A 23,966-nucleotide genomic window follows, 5' to 3' on the forward strand; every position below is an offset into this window, starting at 1 on the left:
TTAGAGGTTCTTATTCACGGTAGATCTTGCATATGGTCACTTATGCTTTGCAATACTTTTATTAAGTCTGCTCTTTGGAGTAATTATGAATGTAATAACATTTCTGTAAAACTCATTAAAATGTCGCTCATGAACCAAATGACTAAGAAAATTGGTTAATGCAGAATACGACAGATTCATATTAAATTCGACAATTCAGTTAAATATAAAATTAACCAAAAGAAATTTATAAAAATAAAGCTCCAATTTTTTTTCTGATGTTTCAAAAAGACCATCTTTTCATTCAGTTTTAATCTACTATGAACTGTCCTCTTAGTCAATTCAGTCATGGGTTACAGAAGTAATAGTAGTTACCCACTATTCTACTCTTTTGCAAGTCTGGAGGCTTGTTAATGTCATCTGAAAAGGTGAAATCTGAAAAAGTCATCAGTGACTAAAGAATGAAAATACCCCATGTATTTGAAAACAGAGAGAATGAAAGTCAACCACAAGCTCTTCTGTGACTCTGCTTTTGATTTCACAGCAAGGCTGGCTGAGAGAAATTGTTGCACTTCACCTCAGCTTTTTTATGAATTTCTGTAAAAGAAACACTATCAAGCAAGCAAAATATAAATGCCTACATGACTTAAAACAGATTGATGTCTCTGTACATGAAGCATATTGAAGACACAGACGTGAATTTAGGTGCTCATGGAGAGAAAGTTGGTAAAAAAAACCCTAATATATTTAGATCTTTGCAAAGGATAACGCCTCTATGAGGAATAAAATCTCTTGATTTGGATGGTCAGCCACTATCTGAGTCATGATCATTCTTTCAATGGTATCTCTAGCAGCATTGACAGGACTCCCCAAAATATTGTTCTGCTGGGTTCCTACATCCAACTGGCCTGAAGTCCTGGGTGTTCATTTCATCACAAACTGCTTCCATTGCTGTGAATTATTTTAAATTATCTGTCATCAGCTCCTAATGATCTTAACTATGTCCAAAAGCCTATTCTGCATTATGATTTCTGCATGCTTAGAAGTTCCTATTGAATATTGGCAAGAATCCTGCCAATGTACAGGATGGTTATCTCTGGAGTAGGAACACCCTCTGGGATGGCAGTTTCTTCGCCTGGTATATTGTTGGAACCCAGGACATCCCTCTGACTGTCCTGGATGGCTCAAATCCCTGGATGGGAGCTCTGAGACCCTGGCATGAAGCCAAAGGCACCTGTGACTTTGATTTTGACCCATGGAGCAAATTACCAGCTTTGTATGAAGAATTACAAGTCAGGAGAGTTTAAGTAGAATAATAGTTAGCTGTCATAGGGTGAAAAGGTAGAATTTTAAGGGTTTTAGAAGAGAGGTTCAGGGTCCCAAGGAGGAATTTGGGCATGTCCTGTCCTTCTCCTTTCTCCCTCCTAGCCTCCATGTTCTGTGTGATGCTGACACTTTTGGATTGGTTTAAAGTAGAGATAGACTGTCTAATATAGGTGATAGGTACTGGAAAATAATTGTAAATAAAGTACACATAGTTTTTAGTATAAAATGTTGACACCAGCACAGGGGTGGGCAGTGTGTCTTGGATTGACCTGCTGAACAGACTTCAGCAGGTTAGAGAAAGAATGTAATAGATAACAAAAAATAAACATCCTTGAAAACCACAGCTGAAGAATCCTGACTCCTTCTTCAACTGCTGGGGTGGGAAAAGAGATTTTCTAACACATCTCGGGGTCATCCTGACTGGCAGAGATTCTGAGAGTATATGAGGTAATGAAATGGAGAGAAACTGGTTGGCACACAGACATGAGCTACCAAGGGGATTTGTTGTTACTGCCTGTAGTAACTGAGGGCTCCCGTAACAGTTACTCTGTTCCTTAGTGAAGACAGTGGCTCAAGGTTCAGTCCACCACCCTGTCCCAAGCCAGTCCAGTGTTTAAATTGTGACATCAGTGAGATAGTTAACTGTTTTTATGTGCAGGCACAGCCCGCCTAGACAGCTACTTAACAATTATAACTGTAGGACAAACTTGTATCTCATTCTTACATCCCATTTATAACTTAGGTTCTACATCTCTTTTATCACCAAGAGAAATGGCCAGGAGTACTTTAAATGAAAAGGTTTCCCTGAAAAATGACAACTTTCCCAAAGTGTTTGCAAACACTAGAATTGTAAGAAATTTTTTCTTCTGCTTTGTTTTTATTGCATTTGTCTTAAATGCTGGTCTAGGACTAGTGAAATTCTGTCGGAAAGAGAGACAGTGGCTTCAGAACCTGGAATGGATCCATAATGAATTATTGTAAGGCTTGTAGTCACACTTTATTTTGGCCAAATAATAAGCAAATTCTGGAACAGGCTAAATACACAGTCAGTAATAGGCCATTAAGATTTGGTTTATTTGTGCTTTAGATAAAGGGACAGGACCTTCAAACTTAATCAGAAAGCTTTATCTTCAGGGAAACTCCAATTATGTGCACATAAGCAGATGCTTAAATATAGAGTCAATATTTAAGGAATTGGCATCTGTTTCTAACTCATTGCACATTTGTTGTTCTACTCACAGGGATATTATCCAGAACTCACTTTTGCACATTTAAAGTAAAGCTGGTTCCATTTCCATTTCTTTGCTGTCTGCCATACTAGAGGTAAATGCATGGTAAGCTGGCAGGGCTTAGAGTCTGCAGGTGCAAATGAACATGCTGAACATTGCACAGAACTTCAGCAGACTCTTCTCTGTGATGGGACAGCTTCTCAGTGAAGGGGCATTTTGCAGCCAGACCTTTCTGAACACACCAATTTACTAGGCACTTGGCAAAGACATGCCCATGGATTTTATATATAAACTAGAAATTTTTGTGAGAACATAAAAATTAGAGTCGCAAAATTAGGCTATGACTCAAGCTGCAATGTAGAGCCTTCATTTTTTAGGTGTCTTCGCTGTTTTTACTTTCATTGTGTTATCCACAGAGATTTCAAAAATAGTCCATGTTCTTTAGCTCTATAGAAGAAGAAATAACACATGAAGATTTGAAAATGTCATTCAAAAAATGGATATTAATCTGTCTTTGGGTAGGTTTTTTGTTTAATTTTATTCTTACATGCATGACCTGAAGACACTTTAGTATCAAAGTAAACTCTGCTACAATAAAAGAGCTTATGTTCAGTATGGGGATTCACTGATTTTGTTTGAATTCTGACATCCAGATAATTTTCCTATTCTTTTTCTTAATACTTTAGGTCTCTATTTCGAATATGGAGTTTGTGTCATTCACCCTTTAGAATTATTTTCTGCTACATTAAAAACAAAACTGGTTTTCAAGCTTCATTTTTCCAAACAATTGCTCCCATGGGCATTAACTCTGGTAGAACAGTACTAAGGTAGAGAAAATACTCTGGATAATTCATGCATGGACTGAGACAGACCTAGCACATTGTGCTGCATGCACAATCCTCATATTATGAAGTAAAATGAAGGCCTGTGTGAGGCTATTAAACATAGGTTTCTCTCATGGAGCCTTTCATGGAGCCATTATTCTTTGTGTTGCATGATTCAAGTTGAATGAGAAAGGCAGGGTTTATGTAACCTGTTAGTCAATGCAAGTGACATAAGAAGCTTGGATGTGTGGTTCCTCTGGAACATTTAGGCTCTCTGCATGTGCATGGACAAATTGTCCCTTCTCTGAATCCAAGCAAGTCTCTGGCATCCTGGGGACCCTGGAACATGGTACAGTAGTCATCCCTGGAGATCACACCACTCACTCACTCAGACACCCATCTCTCCTGGTTACATGCACAGATAGGTTCTTGCACCTGAGGAGATCAAAGGTGACTGAATGTGGCAGCTCTGTCTATTCTTTCTACACTGGTAGCTATAACTTCCTCCTTTAGTTGGCAGGGAGAGATTGGCATTTATGGTGTCCAATTCCTTCAACACATCTTGGAGGCCAAACACAGAAAACAGCCAGCTATCTTGACCTAGATGACAAGCAGACATGAGATAGCTTCATCTAAGAAGCCTTTAGGTGTTTAAATGGACCTCACATGTTATGAAAGTTGCTCTTGCTTGCAGTGGCTGAAGTCTATGTAAAACTATAACCTATCAAAATAAGATACTAATGTTTACATCATAGAAGCACAAAATTCTAATTTCTACCTAAGCATCGAAGCCAGAGAGGTCCCTCAAAGTTTAAAAAACCCTTAAACTATATTTGCAAGCATTTTTTTTTCACTCTTTTGAAGCGCCTCTGCACATAGTACAAAATGACAGCTCAAGCAGAGGTGCACTATGTTATAAACAGCCCTGCCCTACATACAGCAACTCAGTTCCATTTGGGAAGGAACAAAACTTTATATTCGCTACATTAAAGCCTATGTTGATTTACAGCCCTCTTTGATCAGATGATCAAAACCCACTTTAACGCTGCTCACGGAACAACCTCACTCCTCTCACATGTATCATTCATAGCTGGCACAGATACTCAGCATCCCAGTGCTTCCTAGACTGTGATGCAGCCTTTGGCATCAAGGATCATGGTTAGCTGTCTGAAGAAAATAATAATAATAATAATAATAAGGACAAAACAGGTTTTCTTGGGACTAATTGCGACAACTTGGCCTGAGCACAAAAATCATGGTTTTTTTCCTCATGGTGCCTGAATTAAGGCTTAAGTACAGATTTCAGGTGCTGGTCCCAGGGTAATATGGACTACTAACTATATAAATTTTTTTATCATATTTCTCTAGTACTGGGAGATAATAATACACATACTAAAGTAAAATTGTAAAGAATAATTGTATGGAATTATAATGAGAAAATAAACAGGAATAAAAGGGCATTCAATGAGTATAATGAAACAATAACAAATGTAGTATTTATTGTAAAAGGATTACCAGAGATACTTCAAAATTTTAGATATCTATTTTAAATTGTTGCCTTTTACCTCATCATTCTAGGGTGCTTTATTTAAATGCTGTGTTAAAATCACAAAACATGCTAAAATGTAGGTATTATAAACAATGAAAATTTTTAAAACCCCCAAAACAACAACAAACCAAAGCCAACAAACCTCCCCTTACCCCCCAAAAAAACCCAAAACAACTGAACAAACAAACCCTTCTGAAAACAAAACCAATATTTCCACTGAGACTTGGACTCACTGATGAATTGCAACAAATGTACTAAATTGTACAAAATACACTGTGAGTGAATAAATAAGTAAATAAATGGTTATGGGCTGAAGGTGTGACAAAGGAAGTCCGTTCCCATCTGGCTGCATTGATTGTTTCATTGAAGTCACCAGCACAGGTGCAGAATGTCAGGGAATGGCTGTAAGGACCTATTTGTACATATTTTCTTTGCTTTGTCACAATCTCTGCTTTTGTGGTGTCATAAAGGATATTCTCTGTCCCTGATCATATATGTAGGTCATCCCCATGATCATGGCCAAAACTTCTTGAGGTATTTTAGCTGACTTGTCACATAACTGGCCTCAAGGCACACAAATGGCTCCTTGCACCCAGAGTAATGATATCCCCTGCTCCCAGCTGTGACTGTTCTTTGTGTGCCACATCTTGTTACTGAAAAAGTGGATCTTAATGGAAATGTCTGGATTGCAAACTTCCTGCTGGAGTGCACACACACAGGGCAGTCTGGGTAGAAATGGTTTGCAAAGTACAGATGGAAAATAAGCATTTTAATTAATGCTAACTTTTGTGTACTTGGAGGACCCTCATGATGTAGATGTGATTCTATCCCATTTGGTCATGTAGAAGCTAATTCTGATGAATCCAGTAATTTTGCCAAAGTGAATTCATAGCTGCCTCTTTTCACCCTGGTACTTTCTTGTAATTACTGTTGTTTGACAGCTGTTGTTCTCATGCAAATTTGACGATGTGGTGCATGTGTCTGTGAGGTGATAATAGCTGTGCAGATCATGCTGAAACAATACAAATAAGAGCAGACAATACCATCATATTTCTGAGCTGCAATGTGATTTAAAGTGTTTGCCTACTGAATTTTGATTTCTGCATTGTAAACTACTTTCTTACTATAGTATATTACTGCTTCTAAACTATAGGCAGAACACAATAAAAGTTGCTGTTTTTCAAATCAAGTTATTATTTCAAAAGATAATAGAATATTATCACTAGAAACTATTTGCAGTAAATAAGAGCATTAATTTTTCAACAGCTTAGTTCTGTGTTCACCCTGTTTCAATACTTGAAAACTCTTTCTTAATGTACAGTCTAAACCTCCCCTGGTACAACTACAGTCCATTTCTTCTCATTCCCTTGCTTGTTACCTGAAAGAAATGGCTGACCCTCACCTGGCTACCCTACCTGGCCTCCTTTTTTACGTAGCTTAGAGAGTGATAAGGTCCTGCTTGAGCCTATTTTTTCTCCAGGCTAAACACCACCAGCTCCCTCAGCTACTCCTTACATGACTCATGCTCCAGACCGTTCTCCAGTCTGAGCAGGTGTGTCCATGCTCAGACACACACACACACATACACACATACACACACAGAGTTTGCTTTCTTTTGTGTAGCACTTCTCTAAAGTACAGACTAGAGAGTGTCTTGGATCTGCACTTCATAAGCAGCCAGGCACCCCTTCCCCAGTCAGCTGCTGAATAACCTGTCCCTGTTAGCAAAGTCCTGGCTTCCCTTGTCACCCTGTGAGTCTTGCTTCTCTTGCTGAGATGAACTGGTATTTTCAGCTAGGCAAATCGGCCTAGCAGGCACAGAATTAACAATTCTTACTATTTCTGAGTGTTCAACTACACTTTGCAGGGTAATTACTTTTAGAAATGCCAGTTCAGCACAGCCAGCAACAAGCAGAAAAAGAGATGCAGATTTTCCCAGCAGGGACAGCTGGGGCTGCTGATTAAGGATGGATGAATCTGTTTGGGAAAACAAATCTGCCTAAGCCACAATTCTGCAAAACTTCTGTATTAATTCCTGTGTTTGTCAAAATGTTTGTCTCCCTTCCAGGCAGAGGCCTGGGATTTTTTTTGCTTGTTTGTTTTGTATTGTTCCTCTGTTTTTGCCACCATACAGTTTTCTTCCAAGAACTATAGTCTGTTGACTGAAAAATGTTAAATTAGTTGTCTGGTCACATTCATGCAGATTCTCTAATAGTGCTGTTCTCTGATAGCATCTTTGGCAACCCCATACAGCATCTCTCATGAGCAGCAGTAAATGTCATGGAACAGAGAATAATGGTATACAGTGAACCAGCAGGGAGATTTAGAAACTGCCAACAGCCTACATTGTTTTCTGTTGCATATCTTTATCAAGGATCCCATTAGTGTCTTTTATCTTAGGAAAAATACAGTTGTGTATTAGGATTCTGAAAACAGAAGACTGCCCAGATGACTGTGAGTAAAAAAAAAGCCACAACTAACCAGCCCCCCAAATGCAGTAGGTGTTAGTGAAAACTATCTTGGTGCAGCTCATAGAGGTAGTTTCTTCTTGGGTCACACAAAAAGATCCAGTGTCTATTCCTGAAAATCTGGGGATACCATGCTCACCATCATGTCCAATATTTGGAGATTGATGTGCCATCCATCATGCAGAATCATCACTAGTGTGGGGTAGATATGTAATGTATGTATTGATTTCTGGTAATAGTCCCCACCAGCCTCACAACTTATGAAGCACTTTTGTATCACAGCAGATCTAAAAAGTGATTACAGAACAGAAGGAAAACAGTGAGTCCAAGCTAAGCAAGACAAAATACTATTTCATTACCTGAATGGAACAGTTTGGAAGAAATATCACATATTGCGATATTTGTAGTGTTAACATTAAACAAGGACAGCAAAATGTTTCTAATAATATTGCCTCTTATTTAAGGGTGCTTCACAACCAGTCATCATGATAAAATATTTTTAGGCAACAAGGTTCTCTGTCATCTGGGTTTTCCCATCAGCTTTGGCATATAAGGATTTCTCAGAGCCCATATAACCTTTTTTGGGAGGGTGGGTCTTGTGGTTTTTTTGTTTCTTTTTGAGTATAGACAGATTGCATGCACTAATGAAAGGGATTCTAGAGGTCTCACTGGAAGCTAGTGCCTTCAGAAATTATATTTAGCATATGCAAAGAAAGGAAACCTCCTTAATGTGCAGGATAATGCTGAATCAGAGCCCTGAGTGAAGGAAGCACTTGAAATGTTCACCTTAATGTAAAGTCAGAATTCTTTGTGTGGGAAGAATGGTGACCAGCTCCTGACACAGCATTTCCCACAAACACAGGAGATGTCTCTGCTTGTTTTATAACCATCTGTTAAATGGAAGTTAAAAGGAAAGGACCTGGATTAACTCAGTCAAAACCAGAGTCAGAGCCTAGCCCATCACACTAAGTTTGTCAGGATGTACAAGTGACACTCTCCTCTGTGCCTCCAGGTTATCAGTAACTCACATTAGCACTTCTCTTCCCAACCATTTTTATGCCTCACATTTCCCAATGAATTTCCTATGAGGCAGATACCATTGCCCATCTGCCTCCATGCTGATAGAGGTAAAGCCACTTCTGATTTCTGTAATAACTGAACCCTGTGGCAGAACTCCTGCCTGTATGAATTCATATATATAGTTGTGGTTGAGAGCAGCACGAAACTTGGGCTCTTCTTGCAGACTGGAGGAACCTGACTCAACTAGATATCACAAAGAGACAGAATTAGTAAAATTTTAATTCCAGTACACACACACACAAAAAAAAAAAAAAAAAAAAAGGGCATGTTCTAAATCCAAAGCAAACCAAACCAAAACGTGAACAAAAAACTGAAAATACTGCAGAAAATTAAGTCAGGCCTGCAGGACCTAGATGGAGAGAAGAATGAGAACATGTCACCAGGGGGCAAAGTGGTATCAGATAAGAGGATGGATGTTCCCCTGGGAGACAGTGAAATATGGGGACAAGAACATGCTACCATAGGAAGAGAGACTTAAAAATAACAAGGCAGCCTGGTGAAGCACAGCAGAATGACAAATTGAGTTTTACTGTCCTTAGTCATCAAATTGACCTTCTGAGTCATCTAAAAAAGGGAGTGGAGTTGAAGAGGAGCATGTAGCTGCTCTGACTTGATAAGCAATGCCAACTATAAAAGTCAGACCCAAGCTTTTCCTGAATGAAGGAGATGTGATTGAACCATATCCATAATAAAGGTGCAGAAGGGATGGGGGATGGGAGGGAAATAAATATAATATACTGGCTGTCTGGGTTTCAAACAAACCTCTGGAATTGTTGTATCTATAGCTTAAATCAAAAATGCTTCCAGTGTCTCACAAAGCAACTCTGGAAGCTCTCAGTCCATAAATTTTTACTTGATTCAAATCTCTGTCTCTCAAATACACATTGAAAAGTTACCCCTTAAATCACTGTCTGCCTAAGAGTGACAAAAGAAGGGGAGAAACTGCATTTCTCTAACTTCTAATATAAGTTTGGTTAATTGAAGCCAATATTAAGCTTCTGAATTGGTGAAATAAGACTGCTTTAAAACATTAATAAATAAGCTTTTATTTTTGAACCCCATATTTAACCAGATTTGAATAGACAATGAAGATAGGTAGAGAGGATGAAAGATGAATCTGGGATAACAGACAGCTGAGGGTTAGGTTTTAAACAGCATTTAAAAGCTTCCATACAGACTGTTATTTTTAATCCATCCAGAATGTGAACACATTGGCCTAAGCTGCTTAGTACACACAGATGGATTCTTGGCCCTACAGCAAAATAACCAAAATGACCTGTTGTCTCCACACAGAGCAGATTGGCTGGATCTACAGCACAGAGAATCTTTCTTGTCTAGTGCCCAGGGAACCTTAAGACAAAAAATAGTTAATTGGTGCCTGAAGTTGTTTATGAAACACTGTGAGGATTATGTTGCAGCCTGCCAGAAGTTGCTGTTGCACATTTGCATGGTGCAGTTGTGTCCATCCGTGTGTCCATGTGCTGTGGATGTAAAGAGCAGCTCCATTTTGCCCTCTCTTCTCCCAGACCCCATCCAGTCCTGCTCCCAGCTGCACCACATAGGAACTTGCCTCTGAGGCTCATCTCAGTGCCTTCACTGAGCTGATTTAATTTGCTGGGTTTGCAGAATACACATACTTATTTTGGAGTGTAAATTTTCAGTTCAGTGAAAAAAATCCTCACAATGGGTGACTAGCTGGACATTAGCTCTGGCATAAGCAAACTAGCATCATCTGATAGAAGCAGGATAAATCATTCTCTGACATGGGGAGACATAGCACAGTCTCATATGTATCTGAGCACTGAATTGTGCTTTAATTCTACTTTTTTATTAATAAATTATCAATGTGTAATCTACGTGCACTGAGACGATCTCAACAATCAGACCTGTCCAGCCATGAAAGCTAATTACAGGTTTTGATTTCAGAATTTGAAAAAATCTGTCAATATTTTTGGGGTATTCCTACTCTCTTCTCATCCCAAGTAATAATCTTTAAAAGTTGAAGTCCGGGTAAAGAAAATCTGCAGCAAAGATCCTGGAGAGCATTTTAAGCTTCTTCTTTCCCAGTGAAAGTTATGGATTTAGACAGATGTGCATACTAAAGCTAAATGCAAAATAGTTGAACACTGTTGGAAATATCATCTAAAACAAGAATGAGATGTTCTGTAATAAAATCAATAATTGGGTCTGAATTGAATAACTAATTGCCATTTCTGAAATTAACTTTATTCTCTTGTTTACTACACTGTAAACCAAGAATAATTCCACTGTATTTTACTGCGCTAGTCATACAACTGAAACAGAATTTGAGCTTCTGTTTTATTACTGGATATGAAGAGCAATGAGTTGAAACAGCAGTGTGAATCCTTCTGAATGAACAGAATTGTTTCATTTGGGAGGCCATTCTGAAGCCAATAAAATTGTAGTTGGAACTAATTTTGTCCGTATGCTACATGGGACAAAATTGCTCTTACTGGTGTGGATGTATTTACAGCCTTTGGCACAATGGATTAAAATGTTATCTGGGAATGAGGTCATGTTCATTTCCTAATCTAAATGGAATCCATCAGAGAATCATAGAATGCCAGGTTGGAAGGGGACATGAAGGATTATCTGGTCCAACCTTCCTTGACAAAAGCAAAACCACAAGTCTAGACAAGATGGCCCAGCACTCTGTTCAACTAAATCTTCAAAGTGTCCAACATTCAGGAATACACCTCTCACCTAGGCAGATTATTCCAGTGGCTGATTTTTCTTGCTGTGAAAAATGTTTCTCTAGTGTAAGCCAGAATCTCCCCAGGAGTAAGTTGTACCCCTCATCTTTTTGATGGCACTCCTTGTAAAAGGAAGTCTTTGTAGCCAGCCTTTAAGTACTGGATCATGGTGACAAGGCCTCCCTTAAGTCTTGTTTTCTCAAGGCTGAACAAAGCAGTTCTCTCAGACTTTCCTCACATGGCAAACTTTTCAGTCCTTGGATAATCATTTTGGCTCTTCTCTGGACCATCTCCAGCCTGTTCACACTTTTCACACTTTTTTTTTTTTTTTTTTTTTTTTAATCAAGGGGACAAAAATAAATTTCCAGGTGTTGTATGGAAAGCACTGAGCAGAGTGATTTCTTTATCTCTGCTGCTGAAGCACTCTTTGATGTAGGGTCCTGTTGACTTTCTTTGCTGTAGCAGCACCCTATTCACTTATATGGAGCTCGTGTTCATCAGAAGCTCCTGGTCCCTTTCCACTGAGCTTCTCCCCAGCTAGGTATATATCCCAGCCTTGCTGCATTCCTGGATTATGTTTTGTCAGGTGCAAGACTTCATACTTGTTGGACTTCATAAGCCTCTCATTAGTCCACTCTTCTAGCCTATCTTGCAGGGTCACTATCCCTTCTGAAGTTCTCCCTTCCTCACAGATATAATTATATCTGTAATTAGAGATGTGGCACTGGGGCTGTATTTTTTTACTGGACATAACTGATATATCATAATTTGAAAACTGTTAAATGATATCATGAGTCAGGATAAGACAGCAGCATTATTTCAGTCACATTGTTTGGGATGAAAGTTCTGCCTTTGTAATTACCTCTCCTTGATAGCCAGCAGAGAGCTGAGGGAAGGTTGTACAAACTGGGCAAATATAAATTCTACTTGCTCCTATTACTCTCCCAGACATTAAACTTTTACAGGAATTATGTGAACCAGAAATGGTTTTTATGTATTTAAGTAACACCCAATTGATTTCATTCCTGTGTGCTAGTCTGTTCATCCTTTGAATCCATGCAGACTTTTCTTGCAGATATATCTTACGACAAGGAATTCCACATCTTCCCTCCAGGTTATGTGGAAAACCACCTTATTTTGTTTGCTTTTAACTTCTCTTTCATCTGATGTCACCTATTTCATGTACTGGAAGAGAAAATAAATCATTAATCCTATTGATCTTCTTAATATAAGAGTTTTTTATGCACCTACTAATTGTAACCTCCACAACTGTCTATTCCCCCTTGCTGAAGACTTTAGTTAGTACTTCACTTTATGGAAGCATGACTGTAACTGTCCCAGGAAAAGTCCGTATGCAGAAATTAATTTCTGACTAGATAAATTGATCTTATGTTTTTTGCATTTTAACCTAAAACATAGGGGAAAATGCACAAGATTTTTGTGATTTTGAATATATTCCAAGTCAGTCTTAGGAAGAGACCATCATTTGTCTCCATCTTTCTCACCTGGGAAGAGTGTCATTTTTTGTTCTTTGAATAGAGTAAGCAGAGGTGTCATTGTGCTGAGCACTTTCTCAAGGGTTTGTCAGCTCTCTAATTCATGCATCATTCACTCCTAACTCTAGTAATCACACAAAGTAACATTTCATGACAAAATGTGAAATTAGAAAATTGATAGGACACTGAGAAATAATATCTGGACACATTTGTGTTCGGTTGCATTGTACTGTGCTACCCCAAGCAAATGCTCCCAGCAATGTGGTATCTGCTTACTTCAAAATAAGTGACTGAACTGGACTTTATTTTTTTAAATTTTCTTTACGTTTGGGAATCCAAACTAAGAATCTGAGGGAACCCAGCCTCAGCATTGTACAAAGACTGTAACTGAGATGGTGTGCATTAAAAAAAATATTATCAGGATGCACACTTTTTCTTTCTTCATACTGCTTATGAAGAGGAACTCTGATGTGAATTTTTCTAAACAGATAACATTCTCTGCTGGATTCAGTGTTAGTAAGCCACAAAAATCAGGATTAAGTTAAATTTGCATCACAGGTGGTGCAGAGTATTGAGAAAGGGATTTGAATTGCAGTTGGCTGTCAAAATGGCACATTGGCTATACAAACATAAGTGAACCCAGCATCAGTCAGTGTGGGGCTGTTTGCCAATGGTACTGAAGTGGTGATGGCCTTCAAAAAGTCTTATGCTCTTAGTACTTACACATACTAAAAGGCACATTTACATTAAAGTTATAGCTTTGGCAAAAGTAAGCACTTAAAATTTTAATGAAAAATTATTTATTTGCAGTTGTCTATGCAGCATCCTGATGTTAAATGTTTTAATGATATCATCACATAACATTTTTCACTGAGTGCTTCTCTTTGATAGATTCATTGCAACAGGAAGCATAGATTTATATTTTCTCAATTTCAATTATAATTTACAAAGACTACAACTGCATTCCTAAAACAATGTCAAAGACCATTTCTTTTAAGTGTAAAATGATATATGAAGCAGTTTACATGAAACGAATTTACCTGAACATTAAAAAGTATTGTCATGAGGCAGGCTTTTTTACATTTTAGAAAGGGATTTAATTCATCAATGTGTCGAATTCACTTTTTTTTTTCAGTCCACCACTGCATTGTAAGAAGACTAAAGTAATTTTTAGCATTTTATACTTAATTTCTTTTAAATTATGTTATTTTTATCACTTCCTAGTGCTTTTTTCATTATTCAAGAATAAATAGTGAAGAAAGCCAGCTGAAGGGGCAGTGGAAATGAAAAGATGGATTCTCTTTCATGTGCTTTATCTACACAAACTGTGATTTAGTAAAGTAACCTAACTCGTAACAAAACTCCACTATGAGGATTTTACTTATCTTTAGGTGCTGGCAGTTTATAAGCAATCTTAAGACAAGGTGTATGCTACAAAGACTGTAATGAATAGAGATATCTTTTAAGAATGCTATTTCCAAACTGGGGTCACAAAATGGACAACTGCTGGTGATGGCAGGGTTTTTGAAATGAAACACAAGATACAGGAACTTGGCTCAAAAAATATGCTCCAATATACAAGTCTGTAACCTGTGTAAGAAATGTGTATTTACTCTTTGGATGAAGCTAAGCACAAATTCTAAGTGCTGAGTCTAATGCAAGGATCACTGCGTGAAATTTCACTGTAGTCTCTGACAACTTTGTGAACAGGAAAATCCAGTGGTGTGGAAAGGCATGCACTAACCATAAAATGTACTGGATATGGAAAATAAGAGGCCTTTACTTGCAGTTATGGTTTGGGAAAAGAGAAACCAGAAGCAACTGTTTAACCTTTCAGTCTAATTAAGGACATATGAAAAACAATTCCTATTTCAACAACAAGAGTTGTTTAAGCTAAAGAGATAAAACTTCCCTTGAGGAGGGGAAAGAAGAAAGGAAAATTTCCTGAATCCATAGAGAAGCTGGACCAGTTGAGAATACTGTCAAACAGAAACTCGCTAATTGTTCAATAATTTTCAACTTTTAGTGTGCAGTTTTAACATTTTCCTTAATAGGGCAAACCAAATTCACAGTCTTTCTTAAATCTTGTTTGATTTGTAGAGAAATCCAGCTCAGTAAAGCACACTATTCCTTTGGACATATTGACTCCCTTAATATTAGCAAGAAACAACATGATCAGAGGAGGTCTACAAACCTTTCACGCTTTGTCTGGTATAAACCATAAACTCATCTTTACAAATACCGTCTTGAATTAATGAACATTTATATTAATCTCCTTTTGACCATGTCAAGGAGCAACTGATAACCCTCACTAGATTGTACCTATTGCCTGCTCCTTGCTTTTGGGGTGTGTGTTCATTCTTACCGCTCTAAAATTAAAGTTGCATCTTCCTTTTCATGTGTTTTATATGATTTGATCTTCTTGACCCCTTGCATGAATTTCAGAGGATTCTTTCCATTACTTGAGCCTGTTGGGGTTTCCATTTTGGCAGTCATTTCTAAAAGAAACAATAAATAATTTTGTGGTATTGAAATTAACAGTACATTATCTCCAGTACAATAATGACAGCAGCATGACAACTTGCAAATTAATGGTAAAATAGATTATCACCCTTTCACACTCATTTTTGAGATATTTTGCAACATTACTTCTTTGTACAATATAAAGTCTGGGATGTGTTAAACAGCAGCATAATTTATTGTTGTTTTCACAGACAGGATATTATATTGAGGCTTACAAGCCTTCTATACCTTGTCAAACATGTGAAGAACACTTGATAAACCATTTTAAAAAGTGTTGAAGATGCAATCAGCCATTTTAGTAGAACCAAAAATGCTGATTCTGGCCATGTTTGTTAAACTCAAATGTTAATGGCTCTCCTATAGAATTTTTGCAAATTTTCTCTTGTAGGCTAGTTTGTGCATCTTCTACAAGACATATTCTCCCATGTTTTGTTTTATTCAATTATTTTAGTGGAAGAATCTTAATAGTAGTTGTACTTCACTGTCTTGTGCTGGTGTTCAGAAGTTTCCATCAGAGATGGACTTTACGATACAATAAAAGCTGTGTGCAATTTACCACAGGTTGTAAAAAGCTTATTTGCTAAGGAGCTCATGATGTAGAGGTGAACAAATGTCATGAGGCTCTTGTAGCCTCTTACACCACCAGAATTTAATTAACTATGGTTGTCTGGAAAGCAGTGTCCTTCCTCCAACACAAAATAAACAATAACAAATTATTCTCATGCCCTTGTCTCTTTTCATCAGGAAATGGAATTTTTATGATCAATGTAATGTTCATTCTTGGTTTCTTGAATTGTTTAGTGAATCTTGTAATTCAGTTTTTGTAGAATTACACACTAGTCATCAGCAAATGGTCAACATTTGCTGAATGAAGTCATACTATCATTAGGATCTACGTAAAAATTTGAAATTCTTCTATGATTTTTCTCTCTGGATATAATCTCAAAATGAAATTCCAGGATTACATCTGGGTATTCTTTTGCCTTTAGATAGGAGACAGGAGGAAGACTATAGGATCCCATCATTGAGTTATCCTGGAATTATAGAATTATTTGCATTGAGAGAAACTTTAAAGACCACCTAGTTCCAACCCCCACTTCCATGGGCAGGGACACCTTCCAGCAGATCAGGTTGATGAAAGCTCTATCCAGCCTGACGCTGAGTAGTGGCAACAAATTTAAGAGACGAAAAATCCAGTCGTATTGGACATGTTGTAATTTCTTCTATCCTCAAAGAAGCCATAGACAATTACTTTTCACTAAAAATTGTGAAGCTGTGACCATAGTTGGATGATTCATTAGCAACATTTCCAAGGCATGCATTTTTCTGAACAATATCAGAAATAAATTTCAGTATTGTATTCACGCAATTCTTGCTCACAGTAAAATACCAAAATATTTACCAGACACCACTAACTGGTGCATTGTGGATCTTGTATGAGCTGAACAGGCTCACAGGATTTGAGCTTCACAAGATTTGAAAACTGCTTGTTCTGCTGCAAAAATTTCTCAGCTACTTCAACAATTAAAACCCTTATATGGATTGTGTGAAGCATATTTATTACTGTTGTTAATTGAAATGCATGAATCAAAGGAGGAAAGGTGCTATCTGAGATCTGAACCTGACTTCTCTGGGTCTTCTCTGTTCTCATAAAGTGAGATTTATGTTTCAAGGGAAATTGTTGTATAAATTCAGACACTTTTCTCTAGCATTTATAATTTGCTCATGCTAACATTGTACTGTGATTATTTTCAAGAAATTATGGTCTGCTTTACTTTGTGACTCAATTGCTTTTATTAATTCACTCAAGGGCTCTCTCAGAAGATAAGTTCAAGGAAGTCTGATATATTTTAGGATCCCTTGTGTCTCCTCTGCCAGATAAATCTGGCCTGACCATGATGATTAACTCTGTGGCCCAAAAGGAGGTCTGCTAATGAGCATAAATGTGGCAGCCCTATCTGTGAGGTCAGGAAAGATCAGGAAGGGGAATGAACACTTTCAAGGATCTGCATACCAGGGAATGAGATGATGATCATTTCCAGTCTGGACCAGCATCATGTGTGGTCAAGTCGCAGTGACACACAAAAACCAGCCTCTTGTATTTTGGTGCCTGCCTGTGTGTGTCACCAGCATCCATGAGTGAACTCACGCTCTGGAGAACCCTTGGAGATCACTGCAGTTTATTGTGGAGCTCCTGAGTTACTGAGGCACAAAGCAAGACAAAATTTAGAAGCCATTCCTGAGAGCAGAGCGCATTAGCCTGAGGTCCCTGACTGAGCACTGAGGAACAGGCTTTTTCCTTTACCCGAGCTGAGGATTAAATACCACTGGGGTGCACAGGCTGAGTGGCAGCTACTTTCTGAAGGAGCTGGTGGGAGTTCACCGTGGTGGAATGTTCATTTGTAGGAATGTTACTTTGTTCTCAGTAAATTGTTCCCACTTTGGGCCTCATATACAGGAGAATCAAACAAGCGGGTAAAGCTCAGATATGGTTGTCTTTCAAATTTTAGTTTTTGATACAAAGATAGAACAGAATTTTGTAACTTTTGGAACCTCTGTGAATTTGCTTCAGTCATGAACTTTTCTAGAATGTATTTTCTGGTTTAGATTCTCCCACTTCATAATTCCAGTGCTGTTTTTTCATAAGCATGTAAAAATAAAGTGTTACTTTCATGTTAAATTGAGTAACTTAAAAACTACATTTTTGAAGTAACTGACTAGTATAGTTATGTAATGCACATTCTGTATACAGGAAGCTGTAGGCATGTAGCTTTGAAATACACAGTAGTCATTGAGTTAGGCTTTGTGATCCTTAGTAAGTTGTGTCTGTTCCACTCTTGAATACTTCTGGTAAAGAATGTTAAAAAAAGTAAACATAAGAATGTTTTTTAGTTTAAATTAGTTAGTTTGTTTGTTTTATTCTTTTAGGCTTTTTAAATCTGAAACTTATACACAATGTCTTGTAAAGGCGTCTCAATTATTTTTTTACAATCTGCAGTGTTGTAGATTGTATGTAGATGAGCATACAAAAGTATGCTCATTTTTTAGAGAAAGAAGCTCCTAGTTTTTGAGATTACAAGGACCTAAAATGAAATCTAAGGGTAACGAAACTTTGATTGACAGTAACAAAAACTATTAAGATTTTAAATCTAGCTTTTAATTTTAATAAGTTAATGAATTACTATTAACTTATTGTCTTAGAAATTCAACAAAAACTTGAAGCATGAAAGTATTAATAGGAAGTAAATCCAATTGACAATTCTTACCATGTCCAGATTAGAAGCTCAGTCTATCTTTTACTTTGAAAGATTTTACTCTGTTGAGAAATGGACTCCAGAAATAATCAACTTTCCCACAAAATCAGTAAATATTTTACTGCCAAATAAACTTTCAAAATTTTTCCAGAGGCGTAAAGATGTCAGCTGCTTCTCACCCTGTTGTCACACTCATCATTGTACTTAATATTTCTCTATTTCAAGAAATAAAATATCAACAATATAAATTTTCCAGTATTGTATTCATAACTTGGATTGATGAATCTGGAATTGAGAAGATGAGGACACACTGTTCTCTAAACCAGACATATTTGTTTATAAATAAGGACCAATGCAGGATGCAGATCATTGAGGCCCAGCACTGTTCTGGACTGTGCTCATTACAGCATCAGACAAAGATACGGATGAAGATGGGTGACACATTTTCAGTCTATAAAGCAGAACAGGTCTAAATTCAGTATCAAACTGTGGCATGCTGGTGAGATAGAAGCTGAGACAGTGAAACAGCTGCAGAGAGTTGGATTTTTAACAGAGTTCTGCTAGGTGGACTGCTCTACTTGACTAAGCTGTCCTCGGCACATCGGCTACTGTCACCTTTTGATCCCATATATGTGACTACATATAAGAAGTGGGCAGCTAAATGCAGCAATAATCCTTGGATGAAGACAGCCTTGTTGTCTGGAGTGCTCCTCTAGAATAGGGTTGGAGGCTGTATAATTTTCTCCTTGTTGAAGTGGTTGCAACTAATTGGTATAGTTATAATTTATAAACCTTCACTGCAGCCTGAAAGATACTTGTAACAATATAAGACATCTTTGCTGCGATGTACTGGTGCCTCTGTTGGGTTTCATGCTGCAACCTCCTCCACACAGTCAGGTACTGCTGTAACTAGAGAGCCACTGAGCTTTCTGTCACTCTAGACAAGAATATAAACAATTGGACATAAGATGGCTTGCTTAATACAGCTGGCTATCTCACACCCCTAAGGAAAAGCATAGGCAAATCTTATGCATGTAAAGGTTTAGAGTCAATTATGAAATCTTTCTCATTTGCACATTCAGGAAGAACATCGATAATTTCTCACTATCATTTCCAGATCCGCTGTCATTTCCAGATGTAATTTTGTTCCTAGATATAAGGTGAGCTGGCAGGATCTGGGACTAGCCAGATACCATCAGAACTGCTCAACTTCCTACACAGCTACACAGGCTAATCAGGCAGAAGTGACCAAAGCAGCAAGATGTTGCCACCACTTCTTATTGTTTCAATAAGCATTGTAGCTGTTGAAGTTGTTGTTGGATTTATTGGAAATGGATTTATTACAACTGTTAATACAATTAATTGGATCAAAAGCAAAAAAACATCTTCTGCTGATATGATCCTGATTTTTCTAAGCACATCAAGGTTTATCTTGCAAGTGACAGTCCTGATGCACATCTACAGCCTCTACTTTGCTGACGTGTTTAAGTTGGCTTCAGTGTACAAGGACTTTGGTGCTGTGTGGATGTTTGTAAACCATAGCAGCTTGTGGTTCAGTACCTGGCTCTATGTACTGTACTGTGTAAAAATAATCAATACCACCCACTGGCTGCTGCTGCAAATCAAGTGCAGAATAGCTGGGATGGTCCCATGGCTTCTTTTTGGATCACTGGTGATCTCCTCTATGACTTCTCTTCCTTTACTATGGATTACACCCAGCACTTACCTATGCAGCTCAACAGGGAACTGCAGAGAAAACAGCACAGCTCATGTCATGGACTGGGATAGTTCATCTCTCTACTTGCTGGTTCTTTATTTTGTAGGTTGCTTTTTCCCTCTAGTACTCTCCGTGGTGACCTCAGCTCTGTTAATTACTTCTCTGTGGAAACACAGAAAGACAATGCAATGTTATGCAGATACTTTCACGGATGCTATGATAGATGTCCACCTAAATGCTATTAAATCCATTATTTCTTTCTTAATCCTGTATCTTTCCAGTTTTGTAGCTCAAATTCTGTTGATACTCTCGACATCTCAAAGTAAAGATGTGGTGAAAGTTGCAGTATCCTTAGTTGTAGCTGGGGCATATCCTTCCATGCACTCAATTATCCTGATTAGAGTCAATTCAAAACTGAAATTGGCGTTTAGGAACCTTTGCCTGCATTTTAAGTGTCATTTGGAAGACAAGCCTCCAAGCCCCAGGCTTGAGAGAGACACTCTCCAGTAAGACATATGAAATCAATTGTTTTACTGTCTAAAACAATATGATTTATCAATCATACTGTTTTACTGTCTTTTTTCTTAAATTGTAACTTTCATCTTCCAGAGATTTCTGTGACTAGTCCTCCTTAACATTTCAGTGCATCTGAAATAAAGTGAATTTTTGCCTTACTTGTGCACCAATCCAGATTCTTCCTTTCTGCTTAATATAGAGTGAGAATGAAAATGTACTGAATGGAAACAATGTACTTAAGTAAGAAATCAGTTTTAGGTTGCTTTGTGATTTCAGATTAAACTTTCAGTCTTAAACTTTCAGTCCTAAACTTTCAGTTTAAGACTGAAAGTTTTATGACCTGTTTGAGTTGAAGAAAATGGGGACTAAGACAAGAATGTACAGAGCTCACAAATATCAGCTCTCAGGTAAAGGATTTTTTTTACCTGAGAAGGTTGAAATTTGACTAAAAACATGTTGTACAAGTCATAGCTGGTGCTACATGGAAAAAGATTGTGCTTTTAGACTGGAAAAGCTAACTGGATTATAACCTGAGGGAAAATTAAGATTTGGAAGGACACAGCCATTTAATATTGCATTCTGAATGAGGTTTATTTGTGTTAGGATTCCAGTATGTCTGTAACAATGTTAAATACCTATTTATAAATTGATACTTTTGTTTGAAATATATGTTATGCTTATTTGTTTGGTTTTCTTGAAAGTGGATTACCAAGATAGTGATTACAATATAAGGTGATGTAGGTACATAGAGCTACCTGTAGAAAATCTTGCTCTTGTTGACTTGACCATTCTGATCATAGATTTGCCTTTATTGTCATGGTTTGCTATTGCTTTGAGCAATATTGCTATGAGTTGTTTCTAAGGCTGTGTTCTTTTAAAATTTTATGTTACTGTGAAGTTTCACATGAGGTGAAATATATTTAGCAAGTCCGGTCGTGTTTTATCAAATAATGTGTTTGATAAATCTGTTTTAAATTTCTCATCTTATAAATTACTGTGGTGAGAGTTTCAGTCCCACCTATAAAATTAATGAGCAGAATGATACACTTATTCTTGGACCGTTCTCAGTTTTTGAAACATCAGAGTAATAAGTTTATAAAATTCTTTGAAAAAAACCATTACTGTTTAACATTATTAGATAAAGAGTGAATATAATGGTTTTAATTGGTACCTTAAAATTTTTTTAAATTATCTATGTGTTAATAGGATACATAAGAGGATGTCTGTGTGATATGAAACAATATGATTATTAGCATGTGTAAACCACAGGTTCAGACTGCAGAGCATAAGGGAGAGTCATTAATCTCACAAACACAGCATTTGGAAGCAGAGTACGTTGTACTGTAAAACTAAAGCTTCTTTAGTGTCCACTGTGGTGGACTGCTGTAGTGCTGAATCAAGAGAGACACAGAAGTCCCTCGGGGGAAGCAGGTAGGAACCGTAATGCTCATGTCAGAGCAGCACTCTGCTCTGCTCTGCTCTACAGCAGCAAGCCCTGCCAACATGCACCAAGGTTAGAGCAGTTACACAGCGACAGCTCTTCCAGCTGGCAACATTGTGGAAAGAAAGTGTTCTGTAAGAAATGAGTTTGTCTGAGACTGTTTTATTGCAGGGTGATTGGTAGGGGTATTTGGCTTTCTGAAGCTGATAATTTCCCCAGTGAGCTCATTTCTCTTCAGGTATTTCCAAACCCGTTTCTAAAGACAGTCTGAAGTAAAGGGATCAGAGCCAAAGATGGTAATAACAGCCCTTGCTCAGCTTCTTCACCTTCAAGAGAGGGAGATCTGAGGCAGGCACCATCATTAATAATATCCTCCAGTGCTTCCAGGGGAAGAGGAGGACAAAGCTCAAGGACTTGACGTCTTTATGTTGTATTGATGAAAGTTTTGTTACACACAGCATAGAGTGAGATAGATGGGTACATAAATTAGAATTTTAAATGACTGGATTGGTAAATAAATTATTAGTTTTGTCCTTTTCCATTCCATTCTCCCCTCAAGCTTCAATTTATTTTCATGACTTCTTCCACAGTATATACAGATTTCCATTTGTTTTTTGATCTTACCCTGCTCTTTGGATTTCATCTTACCCCATCCTAAAATAATCTTCTGTATTCTCTTCGGATCTAGCCTGCTCTTTCAGGTACATTTTAAAAAAGCTTTCTCATTATTATTTTACAAAAAAAAAATCACTCACAAAATTACAGTAGACTTGTTTCTATATGTAGTTTATTTCAGAAAGCAGATCAATAAACCCAATGAATACTTTGTCAATTATTATTTGTGCCCCCAAAAATCATAAGAAGAACGTCATTGAGATTTCATTGTCTAAGAAGTGTTTATATGATGATTGAAAATAATACTGAGCTCACCAGTCTTATTTTCTCCTTCCATTTCTCCTGGAACTTTTCAAGTTACATGAAGTAGGAATAACATGAATAGGAGAATACTGTCTGCAGTTTCTATAAGGCCAGAAATTGTGGCAGCTCCAAGATCATTGTGAGTATGAAGAAAAATAGTGATTAGTGCAGTTTTTCATACCCACTGCATGAAAAACCAAACCTTGTCTTTATTGTCTTCTCCAATTTTTATTTTTTCTAGTGCCGTTGTTCTTGCTTTTTCTGGGTCAGAATTCATCACAATTTTGTGTCCAGAAAAGCCAGTATTTTGCTGGGCAGAAATTAAGGGACTTTTGATTGCAATCTCAGTAGCATGTTCACGAAGCTGGTAAGTTTCTCACTATCAGTCTCAGCATGAGAATCAGAAAGATTCTCATGAATCCACAGACATTCTGAGTTTCAATTGATGAAACTTGCTTTGTCATGTCTTTCCTTTTGCCTGCATTATTCAGAGGCTCTACCCTACCAAATCAGTAGCGGGGTGCTGGATATGAACTCTGCTATCCCTAACATACTGCCTCTCCTCTGCTAGCCATGCACTCATCCTTTCCTCTCTGCTAGGTACACAAGCCAGCACTGCCAACTCCATGGATCCCAGAACAGATGTTCTTATAAATGCCACTAAAACTCCAATCTTCACTTTTTCTGGTTTTCTAGCGGTAATCAGGAAGCTTTTCACCTTCTTTGCATCTGACAGCACAATGGTGCTAATTTATTCTGAATAATTTTGGATAGTATGAAAAGTAAAATAAGTGTCAATGGAAATGCCACACTGTACCTATCTTTTCTTGAAATATGAGTTCCCACCTTTGTGCAAGGTCTGGAGAAAAGTTTTCCTTCCTGTAAGAGTTATAATAGGATTATAACCTGGGATTATTTTTATCCCCATTTAT

General features: G+C 37.6%; 1 protein-coding gene and 1 long non-coding RNA gene across 2 annotated transcripts in view; both read left to right on the forward strand.

Annotated features, from left to right (window-relative positions):
- Positions 1–23,966, forward strand: part of LOC139592734 (uncharacterized) — a 342,215-nt gene that overhangs the window by 123,639 nt on the left and 194,610 nt on the right. The window lies entirely within an intron of this gene.
- LOC139593162 (taste receptor type 2 member 40-like) lies at positions 19,704–20,669 on the forward strand. Its single transcript, XM_071433853.1, has one exon. It carries the CDS (start codon positions 19,704–19,706, stop codon positions 20,667–20,669), a length of 966 nt encoding a protein of 321 aa, XP_071289954.1.

Source organism: Agelaius tricolor, unplaced genomic scaffold (genome assembly GCF_023055355.1).
Source record: "Agelaius tricolor isolate 1412-34295 unplaced genomic scaffold, bAgeTri1.0.p SCAF_9, whole genome shotgun sequence".
NCBI classification, from domain to species: Eukaryota; Metazoa; Chordata; class Aves; order Passeriformes; family Icteridae; genus Agelaius; species Agelaius tricolor.

What these genes read in the sequence shown, in the direction of transcription:
- LOC139593162 (XM_071433853.1), top strand. Translation starts at nt 19,704, where the DNA reads ATGTTGCCACCACTTCTTATTGTTTCAATAAGCATTGTAGCTGTTGAA.